General features: G+C 41.3%; 1 protein-coding gene across 1 annotated transcript in view; it reads right to left on the reverse strand.

Moving 5' to 3' along the window:
- Nucleotides 1-8,924: 8,924 nt before the first annotated feature.
- The window catches only part of TMEM132C (transmembrane protein 132C), a 221,109-nt gene continuing 209,979 nt past the window's right edge, over nucleotides 8,925-20,054 (reverse strand). Inside the window, exon 9 of the mRNA XM_082774163.1 lies at nucleotides 8,925-10,493. Coding sequence (XP_082630289.1) covers nucleotides 9,294-10,493 — 1,200 coding nt within the window. The 3' untranslated portion in view covers nucleotides 8,925-9,293. The remainder of the gene's footprint in view (nucleotides 10,494-20,054) is intronic.

The following is a 20,054-nucleotide window of genomic DNA, read 5'->3' on the forward strand; positions in this document are numbered from 1 at the left end:
TGATAACAATTCAGCAAATTAAACCAGCAGGTAAACTTAAATCCACTGATTTAGAGATTCAGTTTTAATCACAGCCTTTGATTGCTGCATTATTCCATTCTGATAGTTTAGTGAAGTGGTACCTGATTAGCAATATGCCTGTTTCATTTTGTATTTATTTGCTCAGCATTTTAATAAAATTTACACAGGACTGATTATTTCATCAAAGCATAACCTGGTTCATAAATCTAAAGCTAAGGGCAATTTAAGCTAGGGTATAGAAACATTGAACTGAATAAGAGCTGGGAAGACAAAGACCCAGGTTGTATCACCAGAGCCTGCCAGCCTTTGTCACAGGGCAAGAACCAAGGGACTGAAGCAGGAGAGGACATCCAGGGTCCCACATTTCCTCAGAGCTGGTTGCAACTCAAGCAGCAATGAAACCCTCATATATATACACACCTAATATACCTGAAGGTAGCCACCTGGGTCCCATCAGTACTATCCGATGGAAAATAGAAGCCTACACATTACACTAAAGAGGTCTGAAGCACACAGAACAGCACTCTGGTATGTGGGAGATGGCTGGATTTATAACAGGCTTTCCCTGCCAGTTGAAAACAAATGTCTTGTGTTCTACATTGCAGGGAAACTTCCCTTTTAGTCTGCTCAGTGAATTTCCAAAACGCCCTGAAGCTGTCAGTTACCCAACCCACTCATTTCCATCAACAATGTCTTGCATTTTATTTTTGTAATAGTAGGCCTAAAAAATAGGAAAACACAATGCCCTAGAAAGCAGAGTACATTTAAACAAACAAACAAACAAACAAACAAAAACAACAAAAAAAAACACACTCCAAGAATGTGCATATGTAAACCTCATGCCACACTGATGAATGTGGTATGATGAACCTAGAGACATGACGGAAAAAGTAAATGGCAGATCCCAAAATGCAGGGGTGGAGTGGAAGAATGGGAGCTGGCTAATTGGTTTGCCAAAGTGTTTCTGTTAAATAATATTAATGTTTTCAGACAGTCCACAAAAAGACCCTGTAGCAATATCATATTAAATTAATAGAGTTTCATCATTATGGTAATCTCAGCTCACTTTTATAAAATCTATAGTGTCATCATAACCAAAGAGGAGTCCCCAAATAACTCTGTAATTGCTACGAAATGTCACTGAAGTGCTAGTCTTTAGCTGCACAGAATTTTGGGTGCCTCATGTCCAGACTAGGGCTTTTTGCCTGTAGTGCAGCTAACTGAAGCCTCATATTCTGGTACAAATCTGTTTGGGAACCAGTCTTCCCTGTCATAAGAAAACACTTAACTACGGCCTGCCCCCAGAATAATTCACTATCACATCTAGCCAGATTATTATTTGGACAGCCCTTACCAGCAGTGCTGTTCATCATACAGCTCCCTTGGGTATTAGCATCAATTGTCAGAGCGGAGGCTCCAGTACCTGCTGGGCTGCTCCTGCCCCCCTAACAAGAACCAGGCAGTGAAGCTAGCCCAAGTCCCAGATGGTTTGCATGCCTCTTAGCCCCACACCAGGAGAATTATCACTTCAAACCAGGAAAGGCAACAACAGACAGGGAAATTATACATACATTGCAGAAAAATAAACCAAGAAAGTGATCTTTCATAGTGAGCTTTCATATAGCTTAAGTTTTTTCTCATGGGACTTTGCTCTCATTCTGTCAGTTCTGCAATAAAAACTGTCCACAGCTCTTTTTACTTTTCCTTTCCCCACAATCCACATGGATAGCATGAAGTTGTGTTAGTGGCTTTTCATTAGCACTGCTTAGAGGGCTGGAAAGCTAGATAGCAGCTTTAAATACCCGGTGGTAAGACAAACATGAAGTGAATGAGTAGATGTGGCCAGTGGTAGACAGGCATTTCTCTGCCACGTGCTTCCTCCACTATACCAAGCGTGACATAGTGGTGAAACAACAACAGCCTTCAGTAAGATTTCCCTCCTAGCTTGCATTTGTAGACAGAAACAACCAGACTACCACAGTGCTGAAGAAAAAAAATAGTTACCTACAATCTCTAGATGTGCTAGTGCACCTCTGGAAAGATACACCACTGCCTGGGACATGCCCAAGAGTGCACAAGGCAGCCCCTCCTGCAGCCAAGGGAATGATTAGCATGGGATAACTGTGCAACTTCACATGGCTCAGCTGAGCACCAACACATTGTGTCCAAGATGCTGGCTTTAACCGGACATGTCATACAAAGAGCTTTAATCCCTCCCTAGCATAAGCATAAAAAGAATAGGGCTGAGCTTGACCGAAATCAATAATCAAGAGGGAGAGCTGTTTAGTAATTTGCATCATAATCAGTGTCTGCTACAGCATCTTTGCTGACAGCTTATTTTTAAATCCAGTTTAGGAGTATTTCAAAACAGAGCAGTCCTCCCACTGTGCTGGCTACTTTCCTTCCTGGGCAAGAAGAAAGCGTGCATAGATAGATGATAGATGTGCACAAGCATTGGGTGTCACCGTCCTATTGCCAGCCTAGCTGCTAGGGTGTTTTCATGCACACACATCAGAAAAATGTCTACAGACACACCTCACAGAAGCCCTCATCTTCTGTTCAAACTCAAGTATTTGCTTTAAATACAGACTATAATACCCAGTGGTATTACAGCTTATATGGCAGTCTTGCAGACAAACTTCTTACAGTGATAAATAATCTTTAGAACACATCTCACTTTGGTTTAGCTTTTCAGGAAAGCACCGAGAAGCACTTAACATTTAGAAGGTTAAAGCTATGAAGCAACAGCTTGGCAAGCTGGGATACACTGACAGTGCAAGAGTTGCAGGATTTCCAGTGAAGGTATGTTGCCTGGCACTAGCTCACACTTGAATTAGCCCTCAGTCCATCCCGAAGTCGGAGTCACCTGAGCATCCACGTGTTAGACAACCAGCTATCACCTGGGCTCTCTTTTGGAAAATCCTTTTAAAAACAAATCCACATGCAAGACTGAGATAGGTCACTCCAAGGGCTCCCTCTAGCAGGTAACAGGGACACAAAAGCTACGCCAGGTTCAATCTCTGAACAAAATTCTCCGCTGGCATCCCTGCACACTTTGTACCTTCAGGCAGCACTCTACAACTTGTCTCACCTCCAGGGGTGAGCTTGGGGAAAGCTGGCCTGGGCAGCACAAACATACACTACTGGGTTTCTGAGCCAAGAACTCTTTGGACAGCTGCGCTGGCAGCACAGAGACAATCTCAGCCTTTTTCTTCTTCCTAAAGGTGTATGGGATTTCAAGGTTTGCTGGTTTCCAAACAAATACACAATCCTCTGTGCCCTGAAACACCCCAGGCACACAGCAGATTGCATCCTACTCCCTTAGCAGCTCCCCTTGCCAAGGGGCAAGCAACACCGTTCCTCTCATTTGTTCCCAAACATGGGGCACCTAAGCAAGCAGGATGAGTCCTCCTTTCCCCCAAAGCACCCAGTAATTAAAACAACAACAGAAAGCCCCGCCCCGCCCCCCCCCCCAAAAAAAAAAAAAAAAAAAAAAAGTAGGACTCACTTTCTCACCGAGGTGAAATCTCCCTGGCAGACCAGCTCACTCTATCCCATCTACTGAAGCTTTCACACTGTGATCTCTCTTCAGCTGCACCAACCCACATGCTTTCCTCTCCCCCCAGGCTAGGCTCCTTGTTACTGCCTGCATCAGGTGATTTCACTAATTACCTTCATGGGGCACACAAGTCTAGACCTTGTACAGATGCAGCTGAGCTCCTGCACCCTGAAAATGGGAATGTGTTCACTGGGTGTTGTCTCATTTGAAAAAAAATAGGCCTCCTTCAGCCTGCTCACACCTTCACCCTTTCCCAACAATTGTAAGTCACTGAGCTTCTCTGATGAAAGGCTCTCCTCTAAGTGCAAAGTATTATTAATGAATTTCCACCTTGGCTCCTTGACAGGAAAATGTACCTTGCAGCATGTTATCTTTGCAGCCATGCACCCTTGGCACTTATAGATTCCCTCATCTGGCAAGGAAGGCACATTGCCAGGAGTGATGTTCAGAGAGGCTCTCTGTGCCTGATCCCAGTGTCTTTGTAACTGTAGCACAACAAAGCTTAAGAAATGTAAATCCTGGCATTTGACCCAATGTGAATTTCTCAAATAAATGATATTTCACAGCCTGGTGGTTTCCTCCCTGCTGAGATGATCATTTATGGGGGCTCAGTCAGAGTTGGACTTTGAGGGTATTTTTGGTCAGTGGAAGACAAATTGAAATTTATTTATTTATTTATTTTCTGGCTCTGAAGCACCATGTTTTGTATGTAACTTCAGAAAAAAATAAATGTCTTGGTAGGTATAAGTTTTTTTTTGTTGTTGTTGTTTGTTTTTGTTTTGTTTTGTTTTAATCCTTTCCTCCTTTCCATTGTCTCTTGAAATATAGCCCATCTTCCCTGTTCCTTGCAAAGATTGAGTGATTTTGAAGACATGCTTCTGTTCAGCCACAAGTTACAGGAGTCAAAATCAATGGCCTCCCCTAGGGTTCCTCTGGGCTTCAGACCTACGAAGAGCACAGCGAACCAGCCCTTCTCAAAGTCACCACCACTCAGATACAAAAGTACTTTTTCCTTTGAAGTTTAACACTTGTGGGAGAGAATAAACCATCAGCACCCCAAGCCCTTCATCACCACTGCTGCAGCTCAACCCATCTAGACATAGGCAGCAGGCTGCTGCAAGCAGAAGATGTTTTCTCTGTTTCTTTTGAAACAGCATCCAGGCTGGGTGGTGGTAGTAAAGGAAATATCAAGACACGTGAAGAAATTTCTGCTGCTGCCAAAGAGAGCAGGCTTTGCCAGGAGAAGCAGTCATTGCCCAAGCCTCTAGAGCACTGCCATTAGCTTCACATCTTTCCACTTTCATGATAGGGGAAAACAAACCCCTTGTGCTGCAAAACACACCAAGTCAGTTATATCATATGGCAAAATGTCTTTAAAACTCTTTTCCTAAATAGTCAAGGACCTCTCATATACATTAAATCAAAAGTCCAGACTCCTGGCTGGTGTCAGTTAACACGTCTGTACCAGATGGCTTCAGTGGAGACAAAGAGATTTACAGCAGGTGTAGATCTAGAGAGAAATGCTGTAGTTGTGACTAAGAAAAGATTTGAAGTGGTATCTTGGGACTTCCTGAGTGCTTCCCCCTCTCAACCATCACAAGCCTCATATCACATGGCCCTTCTGTTAAACACATCATGCCCTGTCTGAACATATTTTCCATATTTCAACTGTTACTGCATACGTAGTACAGAACCTGGAGCAGGGGTTCTTCTTTTTCGTTATAGTAAGATGTGATATTATGACAGGCTGTCTTCCACGTGTCTTCCTTTTACAGCCTTAAACCCCATTGTGTTGCCAACATGGGGGTTAGCTGAAGTCCATTAGTTGATAACTCAGGAACTAAAAGACATCAATAACAGGCATGTGTTGAAAAAAAAAAAAAACACCAGAGAAAAACATTTCAAGTTCTTCAGTAATGTTTTTCCATTTCAGTCAACTTTGGGAAAGTGGCTGCACTGCCTGCCCTGAGTCCAGCAGCCCAACAAAACTCCTGCTTAAGCCTCTCCTCCTGGCCTTGCATGTGCTCATGTGGGCAGTTACATGTGATTGTCACTGTTTACAAAGTGATTATTATGGCACAGAAAAGATAAAGAGTAAGTCAGAAATGCAACAAATATCCATGGCAATATGCAATGCATGTAAAATGCCGGATGTGTTTGTGAATGGCCAACATCCAATGTGGTGTTACAGGCTGCACTCAGTGGGCTCCACGTGTGCAAGCCCTGAAACCACCTGCTGCAGAAGGATTCTGTGGAGACCACATTTTCTAATGTATCATGACAGAATATTGTCACTCAGAATTGACACATGGCTACTCATCAGTGAAATTCAGCTCCCAACAAGGCATCATTTGTGTGTTGGTCAATGACACAATGACCATCACTCTATATTAAATATATATATATATATATTTTTTTTTTTTCTGAAGGGGAGTTATTTCAAACAAACTGCCTAAGTATAAATATGAAAAGCAAACAGAAAGCTATACACACAGTCAATAAACAAGAAGGAAACAATGGTGATTATCTAAGTTGAAGTAATAAATAAGCCATAACTTTCCTACTCATAATAGAAGAGCTCTGTTCTCTCTTTGGGAGTGTTGAGTCCAATGTGAGCTGCATTAATACAGGAATGAGTCTTTCGACAAAAGTTTACGTCACTGTTTTGAAAAGGAATTGCAAAATAGTTTCCCATGGGAAACTGATTTTCCCCTCCCCTTAATTTCAATAAAGATGTGTTTCTAGTTCTTGAAAAAAAATGCTTGAGGTTTTGGAGAGGAAGTGAATTAGGAATAATGTATTCATTCACTGTGAAACACTTTTCCTAGTCAATACAATGAGATAACAAGATAAAACAAGCAAAAAAAGCGTCATCACTAACATGCAGAGAACAATAAATTCACCTCATAAGGTTTTTTTTCTCAGTAGCCAATTGTTTGTTATGTTGGATAGAGATATTTTTTCCTCTTCTGATCCTATAAAATCTCAGCTGCCAAAAGCAAAGAAAGGGTGTATGGACTAGAAATAAAGAATTAGCAACCAATTCCCTTCCTCCCCATCAGTGTGTATCTGTATCCCAGAAAGTGCTCAGGAGTGCTCGGTTATTGGAGATGCCATCCTTCAGGCATGCTGTAACAAGAGCTGCTCAGCACATTAACAGCCTTAAAAATGCATTTTGAACAATTGCGCTGTGTGTGTCTGTACTACCATGGTGTATTATTTTTGTTCCATGTATCTTTCTTGTTCCTCTCCTGTTGTATTTTGCAGCTCTGCACTGTAAATGTCCCTGAGGTGTGGCTGATGCATCGCTGTGTTTAGCTTATGAAGTAGCTTGGGGTCCATTGGGATATGGGGTGCTTTGTATATGTCACTTGTGATTCAGTGAAACTTGCTTTCATCTGAACCTACTGTATCAATCAGAGAAGCAACATAATTAATTATGACTGGGCTGCATGAAAGTTGCACACATCAGAAGTTAGAGTCCTGGAGTTGCTCATGTTGATGGTAGGCGTGAAGTTGAGCAAGATTAATACTGACACTGCCATGAACTGTGCCTGATTTCTGTCTTCTCCTGCCATCCATCATCATCATCACATGTTGGGTGGGAAGGGGAAGCGGTTCACAAAGGAAGGGTCAGAGCAGTGAAGAACTTTCATACATCTCTATTCTCCTCTCTAATTTAAGTGCCTTAAATTTTTTTTTTTCAGCTGTTAGACAGTGGATGCAGTACTCCAACACAGAAATGACAAAAACAGCCCTCTCCCCTCAGAAAAGAGAGGTTAATTTGTCAAGCCATGTAAAGCATTTTAATTACAGTTTGTATAACATGTATAAATAAATATTACATTCTTTCAGTCTACAATACATACTAGGCTTATTTTGTTAAAATGTCCATCTATATTACTGTGTGGCAGGATTGATTTTGTCCAAGAAATAAACAACAACAACAACAACAACAACAAAACAACAGAATACTGAATTTAGTAATTAAAATAATAATAATAATAATAATAAAATACATGAATGAAGACAGGACTATGCAAATGCTTCTGGCTAACAATCAAGAAATAACACGGCTTTCCAAAAGGTTGGATAGTTGGACATACCATCTTCCTTGGAGTTACAGAAGGTTTTATTTTGTCAGTGGTTTCCTCAATGTATAGATTTTGATCTGCATCTTCCATTGGTGCAAACTGGCACTGAGTCAATGTAGTTCTGCCAGTTTACACAATGAATTTATGGTTCTATTTTGTATTTTCTTTAGATTCATTGCTGGGTTTGTATTATGGTTTTCTTTTTTTTTTCTTTTTTTTTTTAATAAAAAACAATAGCTATACAATCTAGTCTAAAATGTTCAGTCTTAGGTGGTCTACTGTCAATAAAATAACATAAAATAAAATAAAAATTGCAGTTATTTCTTGATCTTCCTTCAGTAACATTTCCCCTCTCCCAACAGTCTGTCCAGAGACCAGCTCTCCCAGCACAAGGAAATGCAAGTCTGAGGACAATCTGTGCCCTAAAGTCCATTCTTCTAGCTTCAGAGTTTGGTGAGAGCTGGTGACATTGGAATAAACAGAGACTATACAATGAAATCATGAATTCATGGACTTGGAAAAAAAAATAAAAATCCAGACTGTACATATTTGACCTGCATGGTGTTCATTCCAGGTACACTTAAAATGCATCAGGGGGCACTCCCATTGGTTATTACTTCAACATACTAACATAAACCAGCACTTTCTTCCCTTGGTGAAACACAAGAACTTTGGTTGTGGAAATTTAAAACAAACAATGAAACAAACAATCCAAACCTGAAAGTAAAAAGAACGCTCCTTCCAAAGAGAACATATTTTTAGCTAGGATGAAACAAGTGAGGCTTTTGCTTTCAGAAGAGATGCCACATGGAGATTATTAGTCGATATTTTGTCCTCTGAATTCTTTAAATGACAGCAGATTTTTTATAGCTAACTTAGAAATATAATATTATTGGTCCACTGTGAACTTACTGGGTTGAATTTTTTCCTGATTTTAAAATATTTAGAAGAATATTATGAAAGGGAAAATTATACTGTTTCAACTTACAAGACAATCAGAAAAGTAAAAATAAAAATATCTGGTAATTTCTTTCTCCTTCATATTCAATACCAAAGACACATCTTCGCTTCAAATGAAGGAATAGAAAGAACCAGCCTGAATACCAGTCTAAAAAGTCTCCGTACTGGTCATGTGTCCAAAATTGGGATGTTCTATTAGTAACACAAACAAGTCATTGTTTGTCTCTTGCTTATTCTTTTCATGCTCTTATATTCTTTCTCTCTCTTTTTTTTTTTTTTTTTTTTCCTGAATAGTTTTGGTACTTTGAAACATTAGTATCATTATTGTTTCTATGAGACATAAAATACATTTTCACAACCTCACCTTGCCCAGTTCATTATATTGGTCATACCGTTTCCTTGTTCCTTTCTGCTATTTATGTTTCACTTCTTAAATCCGTGAATAGCAGAATAGCTGTTGGAAAAACAAAAGAAAGTGAAAAACTTAAATGAAAAAAAAAATAACCATGGACAATTTGGCAAATTTCTTTCCCTGATTACAAAAACTGCCTCATCATTTCTCCTGGTGACTCCTTCCCCTTTCCCTATTCTCTCCCAATATATATTGTAGAACTGAAGGCATCAAGGTGTGGTTAAACCCCCCAAAAAACAGCCAGGAGCTACACTTTGTCTTTGAACTTCTCCATGTAATTTCTTATCTCTTTGGAGTCCCCCAGGTCCATATCCTGGCACACCCATTTAATGTCATCATCATTGCTACTTAGGATTGAATTGACAGTAGGACAACCATCATCAGGTGGGATGGTAGTGAATGTTGTGAATTTTACCCGCTTCCGTTTAGATGTTGGCGAATGTAAAGGTTCGGATTTCTGTTCCTTTACAAGCTTGCCCCCTGAGTCAGCATGCCTGTGAACCTGGCTCTGAATGTTCTTCTGAGCACTGCCATTGAGGAGCTGGTTGCTCTCCTCGCAACCTGTCCCTCGGTCAATAATGGTTGTGTGCTCATCCTGCTGAGATGATGCATCTGCTGTGTTCTCCAGCAGTTCTGCTTCATTTCCTAGCCAGACCCAGTCATGGGAATGGGTCATGGTGGCCTGTCCTTCCACCAGAACCTGCTTGTGGCGGTACTTAAGTGCAAATGTCGCACAGTTTATTAGGAAGACTAGAATTGCCAGGCAGAAGACCCCTAGCAGAGCATACATCCCGATCTCCAAATCGCTAAGGCCTCTGGGTGCCTGCACCAAATCGTTTTCCTCCATGCCTGCACTGCCTTTTGGGAGGTCTACTTGAGCAGGGAAGTTGGTGAAATCTATGGGGATGTTCTGCAGCTGGCTGTCATCTGAGAGTTTGCCACCATCCAGTCTGTTGTTTTTCATCACTTTATTTTTTATTACAGATTTTGCTGTGGTGCTGACTTTCCTGATGGCACTTTCCTCTCGCTCTGCTGAAGAGCTACCATAATATCGTCCATCCTGGCCATACCGCTCCTGATCGGACACTTTGTGCCGCCGGTCACTAGCATGGTTTTCAATCTCATCAGCATCGTAATCTCCACCTGGGTCAGAGTCTGCATCATTCTGGCCAAACTTAACTTTGACGTTGCCGTTTCCCACAGCCAGGATACTTTTCCTCTTGGACTTTTGGCAGGCTTCAGAAATCATCATGTCTACCTTGATTAATGTGCCCTGACCTTCACCTTCCGCTGCTACAACTGGCCATTTCAAGGCAGCGTTCTGGTGGATTGAGACAACAGCTTCATCTAATGACATGGCAGAAAGAGAGAAGTCCTTAGGATCATAAATGTCCAGCGGAGTAACAGAGCTGTCACTGAACTGAATCCAGGTGCTTACCACAGCTTCCTGAAAGAAGAGGGGTATGGTTAAAGACAGGATCTTAAATAGAACAGCTAAAGCCACTGCAGCTTATTGATCGCTCAGCTCTGAACAGCAGCTGGAGGAAATGGGAGACAATGTCTCTGGACTGCATTTAAAGCAAACCAAGCTTCAGCTGATGGGGCAGAAAATAGGTCACATTTTTCACTAACATTCCACTGCTACCCTTCCTGCAAATATTTTGCAAAAGAACATATGAAATAATTGATATGAGATGTCCGAAATAACAAAGTATTCATTAACAAGCTACAATTTACATGATTATAAAGAAAGCAAGACATTCCAGTCATACAAAACCTGTGAGAGACAAAACAGAAAAATTACTAGAGGCACTTGACAGAACACTTAATTTCCTCATGTTGCCCATGCTCAGGTGTCATAGGGAGCTGTCAAATTAAACAATGCATAAAAATCTTAGCAAGGATAAAGAGCTACCAGACTGTTTTGGAAATGGTTAGAGCAAAAGATTCACCTGAAAGAAAAAGACTCATGGAACAATTGCTATTTTGCAGGAGAAAGATTTGTTTTAAATAAAACACACTTTATCCTTGAAATAATTGAAAACTCCATCGCATTTCTGTTTCAAGGAGAGGAGGATGGGGATTCTGGTATGAGCTCTATGATAACAGCACAAAAGGCTTCGATTTAATTGGACTGTCTTTGTTCTCTGCAGGTAGCACTGTTAGAAATCATCATTAGAAGCACATACAAAGCTAGAGGTCATCTCTTTGCCATTTGAATCCCATCCAGATGATACAGATATTTACTTTTCCACATCTCAGTAGCGTTCTTTGCAGGAGATTTCTTTATTTTTTGCATTTCCTCTATGTCTTGCCTGTTTAGCTAGAAGACATGCAGGCAGATTGCTGGAGTGCAACTTCACACAGAAAAGTTTTCTTCACCAGTCTTAAACCACAGATGGCCCTAATAACTTTACACTTGGGTACATCAGAACAACTGGGCTGAAAATCACCATCAGGGAAAAACATTGCCACCCTGTTAACATCCAGTCATAGTACAAATTTACAACCCAATATGGTTTCCAATAGAATCATAGAAACATAGAATATCCTGAGTTGGAAGGGACCCATAAGGATATTCAAGTCCAACTCCTGGCACCACAAAGGTCTATCCAAAAGTTTAGACCACGCTACTAAGTGCACAGTCCAATCACTTCTTAAATTCGAACAGGCTTGGTGCAGTGACTACTTCACTGGGGAGCCTGTTCCAGTGTGCAGCCACCCTCTCGGTGAAGAACCTCTTCCTGATGTCAACCCTAGACTTCCCTGCCTCAGCTTAACCCCGTTCCCGCGGGTCCTATCACTGTTGTTTACAGAGAATAGGTCACCTGCCTCTCCACTCCCCCTTGTGAGGAAGTTGTAGACCATGATGAGGTCCCTCCTCAGCCTCCTCTTCTCCAGGTTGAACACGCCTAGTGACCTCAGTCACTCCTCATACATCTTCCCCTCTAGGCCCTTCAGCATCTTTGTCACCCTCCTCTGAACGCTCTCCAACAGTTTAATGTCCTTTTTGTACTGTGGTGCTCAACTGCACACAGTACTTGAGGTGAGGCAGCACCAGCACAGAGTAGAGCGGGGCAATCACCTCTCTCGACCGACTAGCGATGCTGTGCTTAATGTACCTCAGGATATGGTTGGCCCTCCTGGCTGCCAGGGCATGCTGCTGGCTCATATTCACTTGCTATCAACCACAACCCCTAGATCCCTCTCTGCTGGGCTGCTCTCCAGCATCTCATCGCCCAGTCTGTATTTAAAGCCAGGGTTGCCCCATCCCAGGTGCAGGACCCGGCACTTGCTCTTGTTAAACTTAATGCAGTTGGTGATTGCCTAGCCCTCCAATCTGTCCAGGTCTCTCTGCAAGGCCTTTCCACCCTCATCTGAGTCCACAACTCCTCCAAGTTTGGTGTCGTCAGCAAATTTGCTCAGAACACCTTCTAGTCCTACATCCAAATCATTTATAAAAACATTGAAGAGGACTGGCTCTAAAATGGAGCCTTGAGGGACCCCAGACCCCACTAGTGACCATCCACCAGCCAGATGTGGCCCCATTTACCACAACCCTTTGGGCTCTGCTCGTCAGCCAATTGCTCACCCATTGGATGATGTTTATGTTAAGTTGTATGCTGGACATTTTGTCCAGTAGGATCCTATGGGAAACCGTGTCAAAAGCTTTGCTGAAGTCCAAAAAGATCACATCAGCTGGTTTCCCTTGATCGACTAGATGGGTGATCTTGTCATAAAAGGAAATCAAATTTGTTAGGCAGGACCTACCCCTCATGAACCCATGTTGGTTTGGGCTGGGGGGACAATGACCACATTGTCCCCCAGGTGCGCTTCAATAACTTCAAGAATCAACTTCTCCATAATTTTACCAGGCACTGACGTGAAACCAACAGGCTTGTAATTGCTAGGGTCTTCTTTCTTACCCTTCTTGAAAATTGGCACAACATTTGCCAGCTTCCAGCCTACTGGGACCTCTCCAGATTCCCAAGGTCATCGAAAAATAATTGAGAGAGGTCCCATGATGACATCAGCCAGCTCTTCAAGCACTCTGGGATGAATCCCATCTGGACCCATGGACTTGTACGGATCCAGGCGGAGCAGCAAATCCCGCACGTGTTCAGGGTCAGTTGGGAGTTTGTCATTCCCACCATCATGGTCCTCCCGCTCAGAGCACCCTGGGTCCTGAAGCCCATCATCAGTGCTGAAGACAGAGGCGAAGAAGGCATTAAATGTCTCTGCCTTGCCTATGTCATTGCCTGTGAGGAGACCTTCCCCATCAAGTAGCAGACCTATGTTTTCTTTGGTCTACTTTTTTCTCTTCACATATCTAAAAAAAACTATTTTATTGTCTCTCACAGACATGGCCAACTTCAACTCTAGTTGGGCTTTGGCCACACAAATTTTCTCCCTAGAAACACGAACAGCATCCCTATATTCCTTCCTCATCACCTAACCTGTCTTCCAACAGCCATACACTTTCTTTATTTGCCTAAGCTCCAGTAGAAGAGCCCTGGTCAGCCAGGCCAGCCTCCTGCCCCACTTGCCTGACTTCCAATATTTTGAAATCACCTGATCTTGTGCTTTTGGGAGGCAGTGCTTAAAGCACTGATGGACACCAATGCCTTCAAAAGCAGTTTTCCAGGTTGACCTTGTTGACTAGTTCCCTGAGCAGCCTGAAGTCTGCTTTCCCCATATCCAGGGCTGAAGTTTTGGTGGCAGTTTTCCTTCCATTGCCATAAATTCTAAACTCAACCACCTCATGGTCACTATGACTGAGACAGCTGCCAATTGCCACGTCTCCTACAAGACCCTCTCTGTTCTCCAGCAACAGATCTAGGAGGGCACCTTTCCTAGTTGGCTCCCTTAGCACCTGCACCAAGAAGTTATCATCTTGGTGCTTTACAGACCTCCTGGACTTGCTCATGTCAGCCGTGTAGTGATCCCAGTTGACGTCTGGCAAGTTGAAATCCCCCATAAGGACAAAGGGAGTTGATCTCGAGGCATCTCATAGTTCTGCAAAGAGTAATTCGTCGGTATTGTTGTCCTGACCTAGTCGTCTGTAATAGACTCCCACAATGACATCCCCTTTATCTGTTTGTCCCTTAATCCTTACCCAGAGGCTCTCAGCTTTGCCATCGCCAACTTGAAATTCCACACAGTCCAGTCCATGCTTCACATACATTGCCACCTCGCCACCTCGCCTACTCTGCCTGTCCCCCCTGAAGAGCCTGTAACCATCTAATGCAGCACACCAGCCACAGGACTCATGTCACCAGGTTTCACTTATGTCGATGATGTCGTAGGTGTGGGACTGGGCCAAGACTTCTAGCTCATCCATTTTATTCCTCATACTGCGTGCGTTTGCGTAGAAGCACTTCAAACGCACCTCCCTACATGCAGCACCTTGTGGAGCTGACTGAAGGACCTCACTAGCACACAGTCCCTCTGATTCCAGGGCACCATCCCTTAGCTCATCACTGGCATGCCTGGTTTTATGCCCTTCCCCCTCTGACTCTAGTTTAAAGCCCTATCTATCAGCCCTGCCAACTCCTTAGCAAATTTTGGCAATTTTAGCAAATTGGTTGCAATTTTTTATGCTATGGCTATAGACAAAAGGAATCACAACCCTTTTAGTTAAATTTAAAGCTTTTCATTGGAAACAGCAAGGGGCATTTAGCTGTGCAGAAGGCTGGACTATACTGAATATTTGATTTCCAAAGTGCTATCAGCAAGTTCCTGAGGGATTGGAAGAAGGAAAATAAGTTGTGGCACAACAAGGAAGCAGGCAAAGTTCTTGTTGATTCAAAGAGCTGAAATGGAGCCAGAGTAGCTCAAGAGCTGGAAAGGGTGAAATGCATTAGGAAATTAAAACAGCTGATCTTCCATTAGAGAAACAACTGAGCAATGGCTGAACAGCCAAGGCACAGCTGATATTTACATCGTAGAAATCCATAGCAGAACAAACCCATCCATGGGAAAATAAAGGATTTTTTTTCTCCTATGGATATGTGTAGAGAGAAAAAGATGTATCTCCCCTAGTAATTCAAATCCCTGTTGCTTTCCTTCTCCCTAGAGATGGAGGGCAGCCTTATGTACTATGACAGAGGTAACTAAGATACATGTATTTTTCATCAACCTACGTAAGACAAAAACACCAGCGTCATTACAACTATATGTTGCAATAGGATTGGTATTGCCTATCAGTTGTACTTTTTTTTTTTTTTTTTTTTTTTTTTTTGAGAGAGAGAGCAGAATGAGGAAATGAGTGAAGAGTCCTCCTCTCTGCTCAGCTGTGGACTTCCATTATTTCCTGTCTCTAAATGGGGATTATTCACATTGCTAAATCCTTTGTGTATTCCTTTACAGCCAAATAGCATACCTAGTGTTGCAGAGCTCCACATTTGGTTATGACCTTACTGTGCAAGTAGGTTTTATTGGTTCTACTGGTGATAGAAGTGAAGCTCTGTGGGATCTGAAGTCTCTGTCCACACTAGGGAGGAAGATGTACAAGAAGCAATATATTCTTCTTTGCTGTTCTCTTCAAGTTATCAACACCCCTGGTTGGTTCTCCTGTCTTGACTCCTTTCTATTTTTCCAGTCTTCAAGTACCTTTCAGATTAAGAGGTAGCCAGCATGGAAAATTTCATCCAAATTGCTAGAATTTGACAAATTTGCAGTCAACTTTAAAACAACTTTTATTCTGTCCACTATTCCTTCATTAACCTGCACACTTGGTTTTATGAAGCAGAGGTAGGAAAGAACAAAACAGCAGTTAGCTGAGATTTGCAGACACACATGTGATTTACTATAGATAACAGGGGTGTACAATATCCCAGCTTTTATTTTCAGCCAGCACTGAATTATTTTTATCTCCAAGAGACCTTTTTTTGTTAGGAAGAACCAATTTCTTTCCAACACAACACAATATAACACAGCACAACACAACACAAGACAACACTGTCATGTTTATGCTATGTTAATTAAAAGGGGAGGGGGAAGGAGGAAGAGGGACAGAATCTCAAATCCTGCCAAAATACATTGCATCAGCTCAAATATTCCACTTGGCAAAAGATAGCTCCTCTCATTCACATCGTTGAAGGCAAACTGAAGACAGGGGAAGTAAGTAAATTTCCCAAATGATTATAAATTCTGAAAAGCTGAAAAGAAAAAAAGACAGAAAAAAAAATGATTTAGTACCATGTCCTTCAAAGATTTGTTTCTGCAAATCCTACATACCACATCAATAAATCCCCTCCGAATCTCTGACAGGGTCCTCCAATTACTATCAGCAAACGAAGATGGATTGGAGCCTTCTTACCGACTAAGCTGCTGCCCCCAGTCTGATGCCCTCAACAATGAAGTGACAAATGCTTGTGTTCATTAATTATTAAGCATAAACAAATAGTTTGAGGGATTCTCTCTCTTTTCTTTCCTCTACTTTTCCCCTCTCTTTCACTTATGCGTACACACGAATACTCAATTGCACTCTATGAACAATGAACCACAACCACACATTAGTGTCAGTGTCTCTTAGAGAACAGAATGATTTATATGGTGACTGTGATGATGTGAAGTGAGGCAGATACTGTACATTAGATCACATTAATGACAGAACAATCCAATCTGGAAGAGATGAAGAAACTGCTTTCCACCACCACTGTTGATTACCAAATACCATGATTTCCCTAAGCACATAAAAAAAAAAACTTTTATCAGGATACATTTTTTCTACATTTTCCCTTGTGCTTTCGCTGTTTACCTTCTCAACTCTAGTTATAGCTACAGACCACATAAGCATAAGTTTACCTGTTTTTCATGATCCACTGCACCTTCAACACCTTTTCTGGCCCTGAATTACATTGCTGTTCATCAGTCCAAAGATGCCACTTGATAAGTCTTCTTGGATAAGCTTGCATTTTGCTTTCTATTAATATTGTTATCTTTTATCATCCATGTTATATTTAGGAGGATAAAACTAGGGGGAAATTTCCAGGATAAATAAGTAACGTGACACTAATGGAAACCAGCAATCCCCAAGGAGCTCTGTTCTGCTTGATCTGGAATGCTTCAAACTCCCCTGTGAGAGCTGACCACAAACACCACTGTTTGCTGTCTGTGTCTGTTCCACCTAGTAAAAACAATCAGGCTCACACTCCAAAAGGCAACCTGAATGCGGGAAGCAGAGCTGGTTTGGAAGATCAGAGCAAAGCATATTAGTCAGAAATCTAGTGAGTCCTGCAGTGCTGGGACTTGCACAGGTTGCCTATGAAAATCTGGGAGCCATAGTGATGATTATTTTGCCCTCTAAAGCCTTATAAAACACTTGAAAGACTGCTTATCTTACTATGTTCCACTAAGCCCATCTGTGGCATCACAGTCAGCATCACTAGAAACCTTTTACTATGAAAGATTGTGATTATAAAGTGTCCTTCAGTACTTGCTCAAAAAAAGCTGGGATCAGCTTGATACCAGGGCATGATACCCTGTATACATCAAGCAATAATTAGGTGAGTAAAATGTGTAGGACTGATTGCATTTGAGAGAATTCTGCTGCTTAGAAATATGTATGAGAGGACTGATCAGTATGTTTCATTTCATTTAATGCCCAGAATTAAGAATCCTTTTAATGGTCTTTATTCACCAAAGGACAAATAAAAGTAGTTGTGAATAAGCCCTAAATTGCTGCAGTTAGCTGCAGTAGTCTTGAAGTGAGGCAGGACACCAAAGGAAAGAAAGAGAGAGCAGAATTGCTCTGTAGAAAACATTCCTCCCTAAAAAACGAAAAGGAACACTGTTCTCAGCTGCCTCTATTACGCCAGCTCTGATTGTTTTATCTGGGGACTTGAATGCTGAAATGGGTTTCCCGGGCTATTTTATCACATGAAATATCAAAGAATTACATATGCATTTATTTTTAAGCCTGTGGCTTGTGCAGTAAAAATTGGACTTGATTGTTATGATGTGAAAATGAAAGGCAGCCAACACTCAGATCTTAATTCAAAAAATGCATTCCCCTACTGTGTATTTCTTTTTTTCCTTTTTGTCCAATCTGCTAATGTGAGATTCCTTTCCAGTGGGAATTTGCTTGTATTTGCAAGGGAAGAATTCAGATTCTTATCTAACTACACATCCTTTCTCTTTCCCATGCTGTCTATTTCCTTTGTCATATTCATGTGCCATTACATTGCTCTGTTTAAAGAAGATAGAAATCTAATTTAAGAGTAATTTATATTATTAGAATGGGGTAATGAAACCATACCATAAAAATACTCTCAATATGTAATATTGATATGTATCTCAAAACTGTGAGATGTCAGTGAACTCCAAGAACTAGTTTGCATGAAGGACATAAGCTAAACCAGGATAGTATTGTGTCAATCCAAGGGGCAGAAAGGTGTAAGTAACTCCAGCTTGTCGTACTCATTCAGGTGGCGCTGAGTATCTTCGCCTTCTGTCAGAGGACAGCTGACATTTCGGAGGATGCTCCCTGAGGTTATAGCTGACCTCACAGGGTTGGGTCTTGTCACTGGTGTCAACAGGAAGTACACATATGAAGGAGAAGAACTTGGCCTTTAGCAAGTGCTAACATCGCTTTTTTTTTTCCTTAAGAAAATGGCTTGAATTTTCCAGTAGCACTGAGACATACATTAATACACACAGCTATTTATTAAAGGCTTTCCTTTTAATTTTAGTTTTTCTCCTCCCATTTTGGTCCATCAGACCACAGTATACAGTGGTCTGTATATCCTACAGTGACGAAAAAACTATGATATGACTGTGAGTTAGCTCTGCAGAGCCAGTTGAAATGTAAGAGACCTTGAAGCTCATTCAGATCAGAAATGACCTAAACACTTAAGATTTTATTTTATTTACATTTGGAATAAAGCTTTAAGATGGTAATGTTTATTTTACCAATGGTCTGCAAGGCAAATGGAACAGCTTTCCTACCTGAGCAGATGGCCACTAAACATAGAATGTTTCCAAATTTTCAGAAGATATTTCAGCTTTGATATTTAGAAGTTGTTTAACCTGCATTTATTTTTAGGCACCTAAATAATCGATCCACTTTTAGCACCAAAGATGACCCCCTGACCTCAAGGAAAGGAGGCATGGGCTCAGCATCGCTCAAGGTGACCTCAGGTTATGAGTTGCCAAAATATAGATAGATATATCTAACTTTAGTCATCCAAAATAAAAAAAAAACTTTGACTTGTCCTCTTTGGATTGCTAAATATTTGGAAAAACTACCAACTTTTCAGGACTCACGCTTTGGCTGCCTTGGCCTACTTATTTGAAAATATTCAAATAAGAATTATTTTTTTCCATATAACAATGTTGAGACTTACAATAATTCCTGAGAAAAATTAAACCTTCAGCTGTCTTTACTGTTATTTTGTTTTTCAGCTTCATCTGTAAGGTTTACATGAGTTATTTGGGTTATTTTGTAAACCTCTGTGAAAGGAATTGACACACATAAATAATGAAGTCCTTGCAATATTCAAGTGCATGCTTAGTTCTGGGTTGCACCTCTGAAAAAAACTTCTTTCAAAAGGGCTTGATTTTCAGAAAGCACTCAGCACTCACCTTCTGAAATTCCAGTTCCCTAAGGATCTCAGCTGGCATACTCTAAATTCATTAATTACTTCTTGTTAAATTTAGTCATAAGCATTACTGCATTTGCATTAATTCTAAGGGCAAGTGACTAAGAGATTTTAATTTTCTTTTACTGAGAAAAAGGTGATTGATTTTCTTTTGCCTCCTGCTTTACAGTCAGTATCTTTAATAAGCACAATCCAGTAGTGCTCTCTGTAGGCTCAGGCAGAAGACGTCATGTTGAACACTACTGAAATGTTGTGTCTTAACACGTCGTAAACTGTTTTTGATAAATATGTTTGCATACTCAGAACAAATTAGATATAAATCTGAGTAGCTGATGACGTATCTGTGCAACCTTTCCAGATTCACAAGCTCTTTTATCTGCACTCAGAGCCATGATGCTTCCAAT

This window comes from Aythya marila (genome assembly GCF_965140915.1).
Source record: "Aythya marila genome assembly, chromosome: 17".
NCBI classification, from domain to species: Eukaryota; Metazoa; Chordata; class Aves; order Anseriformes; family Anatidae; genus Aythya; species Aythya marila.